This window comes from Myripristis murdjan, chromosome 9 (assembly GCF_902150065.1).
Source record: "Myripristis murdjan chromosome 9, fMyrMur1.1, whole genome shotgun sequence".
NCBI classification, from domain to species: Eukaryota; Metazoa; Chordata; class Actinopteri; order Holocentriformes; family Holocentridae; genus Myripristis; species Myripristis murdjan.
This window is the reverse complement of record NC_043988.1, coordinates 30,859,172-30,874,997: the sequence shown is the minus strand read 5'-3', so window position 1 is coordinate 30,874,997 and position 15,826 is coordinate 30,859,172. Positions and strand designations below refer to the sequence as shown.

Here is a 15,826-nt window from a genome sequence, read left to right as displayed (position 1 = left end):
CGACTTCACTGATACACCAAATAAATCATAGGGAAACGTCTAAAACTCAGCTCTCCTGCTTTAATATGTTATGCATCAGTGAGTTTTTTCGTGACGGAGCACACCGGCGCGCTCGTTTGACCTCTGTCCGCGTAACTCTGCCACTTCTAAGTGCCAACTTTTACTTCCTAAATGACAAATGATTGGACGAGAGTGAGGACGGGCATCAGCGCTCCTCCACTCACAGTGGGAGAGGCTCAAACTGGTAAGGGTGCCTTGTTTTTTTTGTTTGTTTTTTTTTTTCAGGTTTTAGTGTCACACCACATTGTTCGCTGTGGTTTCTGGGCTGTCAGTGGAGCAGGAATGCAGGAGAACCAGTCGCACTAGAGAGCATCAAGCAGGGAAATGCAGATAGGTTGAATTAATTCTTGCACAGTAGGCATGTCCTCCTCCTCTCGGAGCACACCGAGGCTTGCACTGCTGCACGAACGCGCCGCTGTCTCTCTGTTCTGGGAAGTTTTGGCAAGTCTCTCACAACTGGTGCAATTTCAGCTTCCCCCTGTGGTTTCGCTCGGTCTCAGATGTGCAAATGACTCGCCCTCTAAAAGGCTGACTTTTAACCTGCGTTCACCTCGAGTTCACTGCAGATAAATGCACATTAAAATGTCAGGGTTTTTTTTATTTTTAAGCCTTGGTACTGACTGTTTTTTCATCTGCTATTGTGAGAAACATTTTGTGCAGATTTTGCACAGACGGCAATGGAACACACCAACTTTTGACCAAAAAAATATTCAGCTATGCACTGTTACACTGTAAGAAGCCTGGCGGCACGCACCAACGCTGTGGCACAGTGCACGGTAGTGTGGCATTACCTCTAAAGCGGTTAGCGTATGTGCTAAAGTGGGCTAAATACCGGACAGAATTTAAATGTTAGGCCGTGCCCTAAAGCAGACGTAATCCTGGAAGTCAAGACTCTTCTTCACACAGCGATCAAGGAGTTCATTTGCCAAAGACGTTAAAAAAAATGATCTTGCTGTCAAACTTTGTAGTTTTCTGGCCTTTTCAGACAGTTTTTTGTACCATGGAGCTCGATCGTTTCATTAGCAGCCTGTATGAGGATACTGTTTGGGTAACAGGGCTGTATAAGTAGGTAGTGGATCTCTAACCAGGGGAACCAGGTTCAAGCTCTTCCATCAGGATCTGCTCTGCTGAAATGTCTCTACAAAGGGAAAAAAAAACACACACACAGAATCCCTACCAGCAGCTCTGCAGCTGAGCCTGACCTTTGACCCCGCCGTGGAGGGGAAAAACAAAAAGTGAATTTCCCTCCAGGGGAAGAGCATTGTATAAAAGCGCCTCTGCAGTGTAGAAGATAAAAAGCCGAGGCCGCTGCTGCTTCTGCAGGCGCGCTGTGCGAGTCGCCGAGCGTTCACTGGGTTCTGTTGTCTTGTTTACTGGGACAATGCCATAAGGTCACTCTTGACAAATGACCTCATTAGCTCAAACAATCCACTTTGATAGTAATTGGATTTGCTCAGGATCTTCCATGGACAGTCTGTCTTTCCCTGCTAGATTTCACATGATCAACACTTTGCACAGATGCCTCTGTTTTTCTCCCCTTCTTGCCAACACAGAAAACCGAGTCTCTCTGAGCCGATCTGACAACTTTTGACAGAGTTCAGAGTTTAACGGGCCCCCGAGCAAACGACTTGACCTGATCGAACATGTCCGGGCATGTCTGCTGCGAGAACTTAGGCAAAAACTTTCCAAGCGCAGCACAGATGGGTCTTTATGGGCTGTGGTTTGTAAGCCAAATGCTATCCATACTCATCTTGTTTTTCACCACTGAAGGGCTGCGCTGAAATTTGCAGCGACGCCTCGAGTTTCTTTTTTTGGACGTGTATCTGTGCTTTTATCATCCGCAGCCCTAAGTCAGAGTCAACACCTGTTAAATCAAGAACACGAGAATAGATGGCTATCTTGATCTGTATCGTGCATTTGGTGTTGCATTTCCTTTTTGAGTGCATAAAACATTGTCTCGAGCTAACGAGGAACATGCACAATCAGATCAGATCGTACTCGGGTCATAATTTAAAACGGCCATCTCTTGCCAAATGGCAGGATGTTGTTTTTTTAGCGTTAGGGTATCGATGTCTTTTGGTTTTTACAACGGCTCACACGCGTCTATTTATAAGCCCTCCATTCTCCGTCACACCTCCTTGGCATTGTGTGTGCAACAGTCCGAGGCAGCATCACCGGTCCTCGGCATCAACCTTCCTAAGCCGATTATGTTACTTAGGAGAAGATGACACCGTAGTCTGGCGTTTTCCACTCCATGCTGCCAAGGGGCCGGTTGCCCCGTCCACATTTGATTTGGATCTCGCCTGAAATTCGCGGAAAACGCCGCATTTCGCTGTTTGTCTCACTCCAGCGCTGCGTTTCAAAGTCGCCGGTCACAAATGCCCGGTTATCACATTGTGCTTTGCAAGGGAGGGGCGAAAAAAAACCAGTTGCTCAGCCATGCCAGCAACAAAGGAAGGTGCTTTGAGGGCTTTGAAGAGTTTGGCAGATTTCCCCTTACAGTAGCAGTTTAAGTGCTGGAAATCTCATGAGCCAGGTATAAAAGTGTTTTCTCCTGAGCTTATGCGCGGAGCCTTCGAGGCATGCCGGCAGACGGGCAGAGATGGAGATTGAGCAGCCGAAAGAGAGGATTAACCTGAGCACACTGGGCAGGAGGAAATACGGCACAGCGCCGCTCCCCTCCCCTCCCCTCCCCTCCCCTCCCCGCTCCTCCAATCATTAAACAAAATATGGGAAGCTTCTGAAAAAGCCAATCTGCCGTTGCCGCTCACAAGAACGAGGAATGGAAAAGTTCCTTTGCAGTCAAACTCTCTCAGACAAACTTCTTGGAAATCCTGGGTCTTTATTGAGTCTGCAGTCATGGGACAGTTTTCACACTTGACTCGGTCCCGCTTACGGCTGCGTTCACACTGCAGCCGAAAAAATGTCCAAAGTCTGACTTATTTTTGTAGCAGATCTAATATTTTCTAATCAGTGTGAACAGGAAGAAGCTGCATGGTGTCACATCACTCAGTTAGACCTGATTAGATCTGTAAGATGCTCAAATCAAAGTTGGTCAACATTTCCGTGATCAGTGAATCTCACATCGTTCACTTGAGACAGCAGTCTTAAATTTGGCACCATGTTGGCTGAGTCAGCGTTAGCATGGAGCACAAAGAGACACAACACACAACAATGCACGGCAGCCACAATAGCTGGCTTGATTGGTATGTAGGGAGACGCCTCCGTTCACACGCTGCGACCGAAGTGTGCAGAGAAACGAGCAGAAAAAAATCAGATGTGGCGTCTCGTGCTTTGGCTCATGTGCACACGCGCGTCTCCCCGACGCCGCTGCCAGCCCACAGCGGCGTCGGATACGAAGGGACACCAACAGGCGTCCAAAACCGCCAGGCTGAGCTTGACGGCCTGCAGTGTGGCCGCAGCCTCGCAGCCTCGCAGCCTCGTGCACGCTGAGGCGTCGGGGCGCGCCTTCCCCTGCGCTCCCCTCAGGCTTTACTCAGCACCTTGGCTCCGTCCCACCATCGGCCTGATGGAAACCCCGCTAATGGATTGCTCACATTTTTCATTTCTCACCATTGCGTCCGTTCCTCTCGCTCTTTCGTTTCTCTTTGACTGGAACTTCATCACCATTTCCATTAGCGGTTTTATGTGGAGTAAGCATGCCGGTGACAGGAGCGCCGGTGTGAGTATTGATGATGCTGAAATAATCTCTGAATTTGCACATTGTGCTTTGTGGGGCGACAAAGAAAAAGTAGAGTTTGCATTCATTTACATATTGTTTTCTGCCGTGTACCGCAGGATTATCTTCATCTGGTTGTCTGTCTATACTACTTTTAACCACACGTTGGCGTAGACAGCCGCTGCATCGTGAGCAGAATTGTTCACACACTTTCCTGCGATCGTGAACTGTCCTCCCTGAAGGCCATTAAAACCAGTGGGATCGGAACTGGAAATGCTTTGACCCGCCGTCCACCACAGCGGTCATCACATAACAAACCTTAATTTCACGCTTCAGAAATTCGCTTAGATCTCGTTAAACTGAAAATAAAATAATTTAAAATAATTTAATGTGATAATGTCAAATGTCAAATGTCAAAATTTAGTCGTCAGGCGTCTTTTTTGCACCTTCTGTTTCAAGTTCACAAAGTCCGACGCCCAAACATGCAACGTCTTTGTAAAGCTTTGGTCGTCCTCTTGAAGGCACATCACAAATTTTCATTTTTTCTTTTTCCTCTGATAGCATGTAGTTTGGAAGATCCAGCTCCAAATCTGTTATGTCCACTACAGAGGACATCTCTGTCCCACTAATATGATTTTAGGAGAGCTGTAACATGAAATAACTCAATGCTAATGATGTATTGTGAAATGCATGCAGCCTTATTGAAACATGAATTATATCTAAGTAATAAAAAAAAATCAATGCAAAATAACGACATTGTACTAAAAATAATTTAATGTGATATTTTAGGACTTCAGGAATTTGTCTTCCGTCAAATGTCAAAATTTAGTCGTCAGGCGTCTTTTTTGCACCTTCTGTTTCAAGTTCACAAAGGCCGACGCCCAAACATGCGACGTCTTTTGTAAAGCTTTGGTCGTCCTCTCGAAGGCACATCACAAATTTTCATTTTTTTCTTTTTTCTCTGATAGCATGTAGTTTGGAAGATCCAGCTCCAATCTGTTCTGTCCACTACAGAGGACATAACAGGACGCCACTGGCTGGGTTGCAGGAGGATAAAGCCAACTCTGTCCCACTAATATGATTTTAGGAGAGCTGTAACATGAAATAACTCAATGCTAATGATGTATTGTGAAATGCATGCAGCCTTATTGAAACATGAATTATATCTAAGTTAAAAAAAAAAAAAAAAAAAAAAAAAATCAATGCAAAATCAGTTAAAATCATAGTAGTTTTGAACTTAATGCAGGACTGCCAATATACTCTGATGTCATTTTGGTGTCATTCTCTCGTGGTTGATTCTGCACAGTCCGGCCTTTAGCGAGTGCATCTTCAAATCCGCGTTGTCATTTGAATGCAAGACAATGAAAATGAGAATTTCCCGGCTGCAGTTCGAAGCAAAGTCTCACCTGACAGATGGCACTTAGCGAGCCAGCTGGTCGGCGTTGATCTTAGACGTTTTGTGAATCACTTCGAGTTAAGTTTTACTTATCTTTAACTGAGTATGCACTCCCAGGGCTGAGATGAAATACTTTCATGAATGTGGGTAAAATCATTCAGATGGATCTCTGTCGTTTCCGTCCAAAAAAAGAATAAAATAAATAAATAAAATAAGAGATAATACTCGTGCTGTTACTTGAACTCTCTCTTCTCTCTGCTGCAGACGTTTTGCCTCCCAGAGTGGATTTGTGTTTTGTGTTTTTACCTCTTTTGTGGGAGATATTGTTTCCTCCAATCCCATGTGGTCCTAGGACTAGGATTCATGGATTGTTAAAGATTTTTCACTTTTGAATTCTTAGATATTAAAACAAGTGTATTTCAACAGCTTTAAAAAAAAAAAAAAGGGAGAGAGAGAGAGAGAGAGTGCTCAGTCATCACACTCTTATGTTTTATTGAGGAGTGGAAAAGCCAGTGGGAGTTCATCCAAACTGTATTTGATTATAGCTGCACTTTTTTTTTTTTTTTTTTTTTTTTTTCCAATTTTTTTTTGGAAACAATCCTTCAGGATCCTATTGGACTGTCTAATAGGATTGTTGGGAGTCTGGAACGGTGTTAAACCCCCGCAGGGTTTTAGCGCAGACCAAAAAGCTGTCAGGCTACTTTATCTGAATTCATCAGGATCCCCCCCACCCCCCCTCTCAACCCCACATTGGATTCTTAAAGGACTTGTGACATGCATCTTCTTCCTTCTAATGCTTTTTTTTTTTTTTTTTTTTTTTTGGTGACTGAGTGATCCAGTGTGACGCTCGCAGCTCAAGAGCGAGTAACGCAGCCGAAATAAAAATAGACTGTGGGAAACAGATAAGGGCAGAGAGGGAGAGTGGACCTTTTGCCAGTGGTTAAGTTGATAGCTCAGCCAGGCCTCAGCGAGCCTCTGATATGACACCTACCCCTGGTCACATGGAGGGACCCCCCCCCTTACCACCACCACCACCACCACCCACCCAAAACACTACGGAGGGGGCTCGTCGTTGGCTCCATGGAGACCGACCCAGTTCCCTCGCTCCCGGTTAAAGGTTGCACGTCTCCTGGCTCCAGACTCGGCGTGTGTGTGCACCTTTTTGCTTCTGTCAAAACCTTTGAATTTGAAAGTAGAGCAGTAAGACATCACGCCCACTGTGTTCAGCAAGGAGACGGAGCGAAAAGAAAAGGCTGTAATCCCTTTTTTTCTGTGTATGTGTGTGTGTGTGTGTGTGTGTGTGTGTGTTAAATATATATATACTTCATGTTGCCCCTGAATCAGCGGCGAGCACTTGTTGAAACCCAAACTCTTCCCTATTATCCGAAATAAAACTCACTCTGTTTTGACAGCGCTGACAACACTCGGGGTGATTATGAAAATAAAAAAATAAAGTAAAAGCCGTCCCCAGAGCCGTGCTCGGTTTCCCCCTGTGGAGACACGGTGGCTGTGGTCAAAAGGAGGCAGCTGGTGCTCCTATTAGGCGGCATTAGCTCGGCACCCTCGACCGCAGCCACGGCCTTATCTGCCGCGCTCATTTGCAATGGAAAAAGCAAAGCCGATTGGGGCCTGTCTATCTCTCCAGGCCGGCCAAGGATGACAGGGCCAGAGGGGGAGGCTGGCTTTGCCCGCACTCAGGCTCAGTTTGCACTAACAAGACGTTCATGTGGAAACTCGCAGGCGGGTGTCAGGCGGGGCGCTCGCAGTGGTCTGGTGAATTAATATTCTGCAGAGTAATTACCCGGAAAGTTCAACTGGGAAAGCAAGATGGATGAATGGAGGGGTTAATCCCAAAGTCCCCAAATCAACACCCAAAGTTCAATATTAAAAAAAAAAAAAAAAGCCTACACAGAGTTGTCAAGATATTTAACATTACTCCAACCATTCTGCAAAAAAAATGATGTCAACTTTTTCAAGTCAAAAAAATGTGAGAAGGTTGCGCTGCCCACATGTTGAAGTCAAAGAGGACAAAATACTCAGATTGCACCTGTTTGTTTGGCTCACATCACACCAGCGAAAAAAGGCTCCGATGTGCCAGAACACTTGAGCGGTTTTCTGTTGTGATGGGAGGCCAATAAACAGGTGAAACGTGAGCGTTTTGTCCCCGTTCACTGGAGAGTTTGGCACCTTCTCTCATCGTTGGAAGAAGCCCATCGGATTTTGGGTTTAACACTCCACTGAGAATCGGAAATATTGTCAAAGCGCAAACTTCCCTTCCAGCGCGACTTTTTCAAGTCGTGTTTCGTTTTGAAAATGAAACTCAAGACGTAGGTGAGGTTTGTCTCCTTTGCGAGGAACTTTGCATTTTAGGAGCCTATTTTGTCCAAAAGGGTGCACGAATTTAGAAAGCTAATGCGGAAACATCACATGACAAGAGTAGAAATCCCAGGCAGTTACGTCATGGAAACCAACAGAAAAAAAAAAAAAATTCAGGCAGTGAATTTAAATCAGAACATCCAGGACTGAGTCGCGTGCATTTTCCATTTAATACGTTTTCATTCGAAAAGCCATTTAAACTCTGATTCCATCCACAAATAAAACTAGCAGATATAAAAGTTTTCGCTGCATGGATGCATTGGCTTATTGAACAGCCAAGCCAATCAAAGACAACGAGGCGGTCCTGATCGGCCATATTTCCTTGAGGACGTTGAGAAACAGATCCTTCATGCGATCTGCACAAATTCATGCCTGTCTTGAATATTATTACATAACTTTTAAACTGGTAAACACGTCTCCTTCCTGTAAATATTCCTCTGGCCGGATGCGTCCTCAAGAGAAGGAAGATGTGCACAATTGCTATTGTACAGTTGGACCAAAATTACCCTGCATGCATTTGTGCAAAAAGGTCTTACTAACTAAATTAAGACGTGAACCCAGAGTCCAGGAGGGAAGCGGCTCCGTGTGTTTGATGTGAAGCGAGGAACACCGGTGCAGCAAACGCCGCATTGTTGCTCTGCAGAGACGCGGCGAAATTTGACTTTCGACCCTTGCAGCTTTGTTGAGAAAATGTGACCAGTGTAGCAACACCCCCCCCCCCCACCCAGCCAGCTCCTCGTACCCCATCCATTTTCACACCCGCTCAAGTCTAAATGGAGCAAACAAGGGCAGGAAACTGGGGTGCCATCAGGCTGCAAAGAGCTCCTACCTGCCTGACACGCACAAACTTATCAAAGCTATTTTTACAGCATTCACTTACTTTGCCATTAAGGAACTTGGGAGTTTTAAGTGCGTTGGTGCAAAGTTTCCCCGCGGGCTGAAGGGGGTTCGAGGTAACGTTTTCCGGTTTGGAAGCGGGTCGCTGTTTCGTCTAGATCTGATGCGACGATAAGTGACAACACGGTGTAGAAAATGAGCCTCTGCCGTCTGGCTCTTTGGTGTGTTCAGAAACAAACGCACCTCTTATCATCAAATTTGACTTGATTACAGACCAGCTCCGTGCAGGTTACAGGCTCTGTTCCTCTCCCTCTGCCATCACTACCTTTGTAGCCTAATTTTATTCCCTTCCTTGCAGCCAAGCGTCTGTGTGGGAACCTTGACAAGGTGGAGGAACAAGTATGTGCACAGCGGTTAGCGAGAGAAAAGCACCTCAGGACGTTGGTGCTGACATCCTCCCACACTGTGTGTGTGTGTGTGTGTGCACTCGTTTTTTCACATGGCTATTCATTGTCAACTTACATGCAATCGTTTCTCTCTCTCTCTCTCTCTTTTCAGTCATTTCAAGGAAGTCAAGGAAGAGCCTATCTCTTTAACTCAGTGTAAGTACGAGCCCCTTGAATTAAGATGTTAAGGCTGTTTTCACACCTCCAGCTTTGTTTCCTGTGTCTGAACCAGAGGGGAAGAGTTTGCTTTGAGGCTTTTTCTGTACTATTATTATTATTTTTTGGCTCCTTTAGATCTATCCCGCCCTATTATAAGGGAACCAAGGCTTGTAAACAAAGTCACACAGATTCACAAGTCGCTTGTTCATTGGAAATACATTTGGTAAACTGTCTTCCCGCCAGCACTGCAAAAACGCAAAATCTTACCAAGATTATTTGTCTTATTTCAAGTCACCTGTTCAAGTGAAAATTCACTTGAAACAAGTGAAAATTTGCTTGTTTCATTGGCAAAATTTGCCAGTGGAAAAAGTGAAAATTCACTTGAAATAAGTGAAAATTAGCTAGAAACAAGAGACAAATTTTGCCAATGAAACAAGCAAATTTTCACTTGAAACAAGAGACAGTTGTCTAAAAACAAGTTACTTCTGAGGTGATCATGTCTTATTTTAAATGTAATGAGATATTTTGACTAGTAATAAGACATTTTTCTTGAAATAAGACAAATAATCTTGGTAAGATTTTGAGTTTTTGCAGTGAGGTTCGAGATTTTGGTAGTGGGGGGAGTGAGTTGAAAACAAATCTGATTCCAAGCCCCCGCCACTTTAGCCGAGCATCGTGGCCATTTCTGCTGTAGTTTACCTTCTCTGGTGTTCAAACCAGTTGAAGAAACAGCTCAGTGTGAGCCACAGTCCTCGTTTCGCTGCACTGGGCTTTTCTTGTACAGAGAGCTGCCTGCTATCAGATGTCAACATCCGTCTCCTCACACTCATGAACCTTTTGCATTTTCGGGGTCGTTTCCTGTAGCTGTCGCTGAAAAAGTCGCCACACCTAAAAAAACCACACTGCAGCTCTGTTAGAGGAGGACTGACATGCACTTTCAGGCATCTTTAGGCACAGATTCAGCAAAATTCAGCGCTACACGTTTCCATTGTCCAAAGTCAGAATGAAGGCTCGTCATTTGGTGCAAGACCCTCCTCTAGTCCACTCAGGGGTTATGTTGTTGGTTTTGCACAGGCTAAAAGTTGAAAGGCTTTAGGAAATCAGGGCCTAAGTCTGGTTATTTTGTGCCACTTGGGTTAAAACGGCATCGTTCTTATTTCTGCAAACTGCAAAACCTCAAGTAATCCACTCCGAACATGCCTTTTGCTTGTTGTTTACTAAGAACTGTGACCATGCAACATGTCCAGAAATGTCTTCAGTGCCTGTTGGCGTGATTCCTGACCCGCTTGGCCTTTCTGTGCCTGCCGTCTGCCCTACAGGGTGAACGTCGGCTGCGGGCCAGCTGAGGAGCGGGTACTCCTTACAGGTTTACATGCTGTGGCTGATATCTACTGTGAAAACTGCAAAACCACCCTTGGCTGGAAATATGTAAGTCAGTCACCTCCTGGACTTGTCGCTTTTAGCCCCCCACCCCCTGCCCTCCCTGTGTTGCATAAGATTCAGTGGACTTTCCCTTTAAATGTTTCTGTTTTATGTGTTTTTTTTTTTTGTTTTTTTTTCTTCCTTGATGCAGCGCTTTTAACGTCTGCCGCTTGCGCCGTTGTGTAACTTGTAGTGTCTCGGCTCCCGTCGGGGAAAAATTATGCCATTGTAGGTCAAGAGAACAAGGTTGCACTCATTAAAACGTTGCTTGTTAAAGCGGCGGTGACAGTTTTTTTTTTTTTTTTTTTTTTTTTTTTTTTTCGCTCAGGTTTGTGTTTAGGCTCGGAGTTGGAGAGCAGTCTGTGGTCTCCCAGCGCGAGAGATAATTACAGTGCCGAAAGGTTGGCTCCAGACAGCCAGACTGGTACCTCTGAGAGTCTACAGTGATTAAATGTCAGGCCGTTTGGAAGAGGCTTGTCCTGGTATTTGTCTGTGAAGACTGTAGAAGGAGTGTAAAATAACTGAACACAATATGACAGGGACTCACTTAAAGCCCCCTCCCCCTCCACATCTCCACTTCAGCGGCCAAACAAACAATTAGACATTCTTGAACGGGGCCTGGCAAAGACATAATTTGTCTACAAGGCAAAGCAGGCTTAACAGAAAATTCCAGTTTAATAAAGTCACACACACACACACACACACACACACACACACACACACACACGTCACCGTCACCATCCTGACTCACCTTAAATAACTCCTGAGCCTTGTTTTCTGTGAGCTTAGCGGAGACAATCACACTTTATGGTCTCTATTGTGAAGTGTCTAATGCAAATAAACAAATAAATGTATTATGATAATTATTACAAGATGAAGGGAGTCGGACGGGGTGATGATGTCGGTGCGTTCGGGTTTGTTTCTCTGTGAAATCTTCCCTCACTTTTTTTTTTTTTTTTTTTTTTTAATGGTGCTTGCCTCCTGTGTGATGCTGTGATTGCATTTCGAGTTGTTGTGATTTCTACTCAAAAGGGGATCCAAACGCTGCCAGACCGCAGCTCCGAGTTTGAAGCGTCGCTTTTTTTTTCCGAGGGGTTAAAGGACAGAAAGATGTTAAAGTGAGGAGCCGCACCGGTCGTTTGATCGAGGAGCGGAGGGGGGCGCGGTGTGTTCGTGCTGTGTTTTTAATAAAAACGTAAGGCTGTGGAGCTCGAGACCGAGACATTTTGCAATCGCCTCGGCCTCGCATCTGTTGGGTGTTCGCTCGGCATTGTCTCACCTATTAAAAAACAACATTTTCAGAGATGCTGTAATGCTGAAATCTGTAGTCAATTTATCGATTAGCCAATTTCCCCTCGGGATCAATGAAGTATTTCTGACTCTGACTCTGATTCTGATTAGCCAAAAAATGGACAAGAAACTATGACTTCACCGGTTGGTTTACTCGTTTATTAAATAAAAATCTCAAACTTTTCTGATTCCAGCTTCACTAAGATGCTCAGCTTGTCTTACGTTTCTCTTTTATTGATAAAATTATCATTTTTTTTGGCTGCTGATCAGATGAAGGAAGCAATTTGACACCATCAGTCCAGGCTCTGCTAACTTCCACTGAGCATGTTTTATTGTTTTGACATTTATAAATTGGAAAAAAAAAAAAAAATCAGAATCATTGGCAAGACGTTAGTTGAAGCCATGTTTCTGGACTTATTAAAGCATTGTTTCAACAAAGGTTTTTGCACTGATTAGCTTTTAAATTTTACATTTGAAAAGTGGTGGACTTTGTTTTTCTTGAATGTCACTCGATTGGCTCCAAACTCTGCACTTTTGTCTTTAATTTTAATTGTAATTGTAATTAATCTGAAGCGGGTCTTGGAGAGGACTCGGGCACAAACCGCCGACTTTTACTGACTTTACTTTTGTTTGTTTGTTTGTCTGTTTGCTCTCGCCTGTCTTCCCAGGAGCACGCGTTTGAGAGCAGTCAAAAGTACAAAGAGGGGAAGTTCATCATCGAGCTGGCGCACATGATCAAGGACAACGGATGGGATGTACGCCCGCCGCCCGATGCCCGCCGCCGCCGCGCTGCCGTCGTCGCCCGCGCTCCCCTTTTCTGACCTTTTGAATGCTCTGTATTGAACTGCGTGGAGCAACAACCATCGACCACCGTGCCCGACCCCCTCCCCCTCCCCCCCCCCCCCCTCCCCCTCCTCCTCCCACCTCCTTTTTCGCCTCTTTTCACGTGCACACACCCCACCTGCTCATCGTGAAAACCGAAAAAGAACAATGACGTGAGAGACGATGATGAAGAGGAGGGAAAAAAGAGAGAGAGAGAGAGAAAAAAAAAAAAAACTTGGTCACAGGAATCCTCTCGTTACTTTGAAGATTGTGTGTGATTCTCCTTCGCGGCTCCGGAGCTCGGGGTTTGACTTTGGCTCCGCCCCCCTCCGCCCTCCCCCCTCCTCCCCCTCCCCCTTCCCAGATACAACCGCTTACAAGTGATTGTGGTGATTTGGCGACCACTATGCGACAGGAGATAGACTTCACTCAGAGGACATTTCTTTTCTTTTTCTTTTCTTTCTTTCTTTCTCGCCCCCCCCACACACACAGTGAGACGAAGGAGGAGGACGACGACATCGGGTTGTTGTTGTTTTTTTTTATTTAATTTTATTTTTAAATGTCGTTTTCTATAGTTTTAACTAATGGGTTTGGCATGGTTTTTGGTGTGATGGCAGATGGATGTTACTGGTTAGCATTTCTTTCCCTGTCCGTCTCGTTCTGATTTCGGTCCGTCTCTCCGCCCGCAGCCGAGCGTTGCGTTCTCCTCTGCGAGTGTCCAAATGGGAATCAGGGACGGGCGAGGGCGTGGAGGCAGCGGGGGTTTCTGTAGTTACACATATGTAGCAGCATCTTGCTTTTAAAAAAAAAACAAACAAAAAACAAAACACAGCGGCGAAGGACGGGATCGCGGTAGTGTGGGATTTTATACCCGTTATGTTTTCCGTTTTTATCTTTTTATTCTTTCTTTCTTTCTTTCTTGTGATTTTCTTCATCCCCCTCCCCTCCTTCTGGTACTGTTCAGCACCCGAAAAGCATTGAAAGCAGCACCTAGTATTCGTTTGACATAAATGGATATATACATATACATATAAATATATATAAATATATAAATAGATATATATAGATATATAAATACTTGTAGTGTTTGGCTAAATGCGATTGTGGCTGGTCCCATTTTGCAGAAGTACCACAAGAAAGACTCTAGACAGGGGAACCGAACATCAGCGTCCACATGTCATAAAACATTATGGCCGACTGTTTTTACTCCATTGTCTAGCGATGAAATCTGATGAGACACAACTGCATACGAATATATTTATTCTATAACTACATATCCATAAATACTATGGAGATTATTCATAGTACGTAGATATCGGATCATGGATTTATACAGATTGATATTTGCTCTCATGCGCACGTGTGTGTATATGCATATGGTGTATGTGTGTATACGCAGTGTGTGCGTGTGTGTTTACGCATTACACAGTGGCATACTTGAACGAAGCGACTTGGTTTGCACTTTGCAGAGGCCTCTGGTTCATGAGCTTAGAGGCAAACGTTTGTCCAGTTCCATGGCCTTTTCACAGACGAGCGACAGATTGTTGAAGACACTTTGAATGAAAGCGGGAGCCCGAAGGTCACAGGTGTGACTTTTTTTAAGGATCGGGCTAAATGAAATGTTTTTTTTTTTTTTTAAGCCTTCACCGGCCACATCGGCAGCCCTTACCGAAAAGCGACTTCGTTGAAATTACACAGACAGCTTTGCTCCGCTGCTCGGCTCCCACTTTTTTTTTTTTTTTTAATTCAGCAAAACACCGCTTTGCAGAGTCAAACATAATTTGCGATACTTTCTGCTGCTAATCCTTGAAAACATCATTCGGTCCTGATGATTTTTCTTTTTTTTTTTTTGTTGGTGTTTTGGCACTTTATGCTCATCTGGCTTACCGCGGCGTCTGAATCGTCACTTTCTTTGTCGGACGGCGTCTTTTTCCATTTGCCTCTAAGCGGTATGAATCATGCGCCTCTTCAAAAAAAAAAAAAAAAAAAAGAAAAAAAGAAGAAAAAAAACAAAGGAGAAGAGAATCGCCTCCCCTTTTTTTCCGTTGTGCAGCGCATAACTCCGAAACCTACGTGTGAACCGACGTGTCTTCCCCTTCTGGTTCAAAGCGGCCCTCAGAAAAACCGGTCTTCACCAAATCCTCATAGAGAGAGAGAGACTATCCAAACCGGAGTGGTATACATACATACAATATAAATATATATATAAATATATATATATTTTATGTTAAAAATTTAGAGGTGCAAAAACTGATGCGCTATGGATGCTCTTTGTATTATTATTATTTCTCAGAGTAGAGCATAGAGGAAATGGTGTGGATAACAAGGGTTGCCCCGGGGCTTGTTGTCCAACTTTTTATCGGTGATGATAAAAAGCTGATCGGCAGGTTGAGGCGGGGCAGGGTGGGACGGGAGAGATTTAAAATCAGCAGTGATTGATTACTTTGCCGGCAAGGTCAGTCAGATCACACGACCTTTTATTCTAAAAACGACGACAATGCAAACCCTAAATAGTTAGCAATGATACCTACTTGAAAAATATAAAGACAAAAACAGCTGAGACATTGGCCCGTGTTACAGTTTTTGTACATAAAGTAACATATTTAAGGTTTTATACGTATTTCTACTGGGTTAGTTCTTTTACTTCCCCAACTTGAAGCACTTTTGTTCACTGTACCTCTGGCTGTGCGTGCGTGAGTGAATGCGTGTGTGTGTGTGTGTGTGTGTGTGTGTGTATAGCATGTGTGGCATGTGTGTGTGTGCCTGCACGTGTGTTTGGTGCGCACACGTACGCGCACAAACGCACACGCAGGCGAATGTTTCGTTTCTTTTCCTCAGTAAATGTTTTTTTTTTCTCCTCTTTCGGTTTTAGAGGGTGTTTTTATTATTATTTGTCCTAACCGTTTTCTTTTTTTTTCTTTTTGCAGCTGTTTGTTTTACTGTCCTCTCCCAGTAATCTGGAGGTCGAGAGCCAGGTTAGTTTGTTTGAAAGTGATTTTTAATTTTTTTTTTTTTTTTTTTTTTTTTTTTTTTTTGGGTAAATCCCCATTTTGTTTTTCTGTTGGCTTGTTTTCTCTTAGTTTGGTGTGGTGAGAGCCCGTTAGAGGGCCGGTGGCTAGGTGTCTGCTGAGCCGTGTAGACGTCGAGGGCGAGCTGGAATCTCCACCATGTCGCAGGGAGAGCCTTTACCAAGACCCTTTCACCACCACAGGCGCTTTCCTCCTGCATCCGAGGCGCTCAAGCGTCGTCACTCACACCCCCCCATCTCACCGGCGGCCATGTTGGAGGTCCTCCGCTCTCACGTTAACCAACAACTCACCGCATTTCCTCAATGTGCAG

The 15,826-nt window shown here is 44.6% G+C and overlaps 1 protein-coding gene across 2 annotated transcripts in view; it reads left to right on the top strand.

The window, feature by feature from the left end:
• Window positions 1-14,611, top strand: part of LOC115365107 (protein yippee-like 1) — a 32,906-nt gene extending 18,295 nt beyond the window's left edge. For both annotated transcript variants that reach the window (XM_030059890.1, XM_030059889.1), the window contains exons 3-5: window positions 8,907-8,950; window positions 10,273-10,381; window positions 12,334-14,611. In XM_030059890.1, the coding sequence (XP_029915750.1) occupies window positions 8,907-8,950; window positions 10,273-10,381; window positions 12,334-12,486 (306 nt within the window). In that variant the 3' untranslated portion in view covers window positions 12,487-14,611. The remainder of the gene's footprint in view (window positions 1-8,906; window positions 8,951-10,272; window positions 10,382-12,333) is intronic.
• The last annotated feature ends 1,215 nt before the right edge of the window (window positions 14,612-15,826 follow it).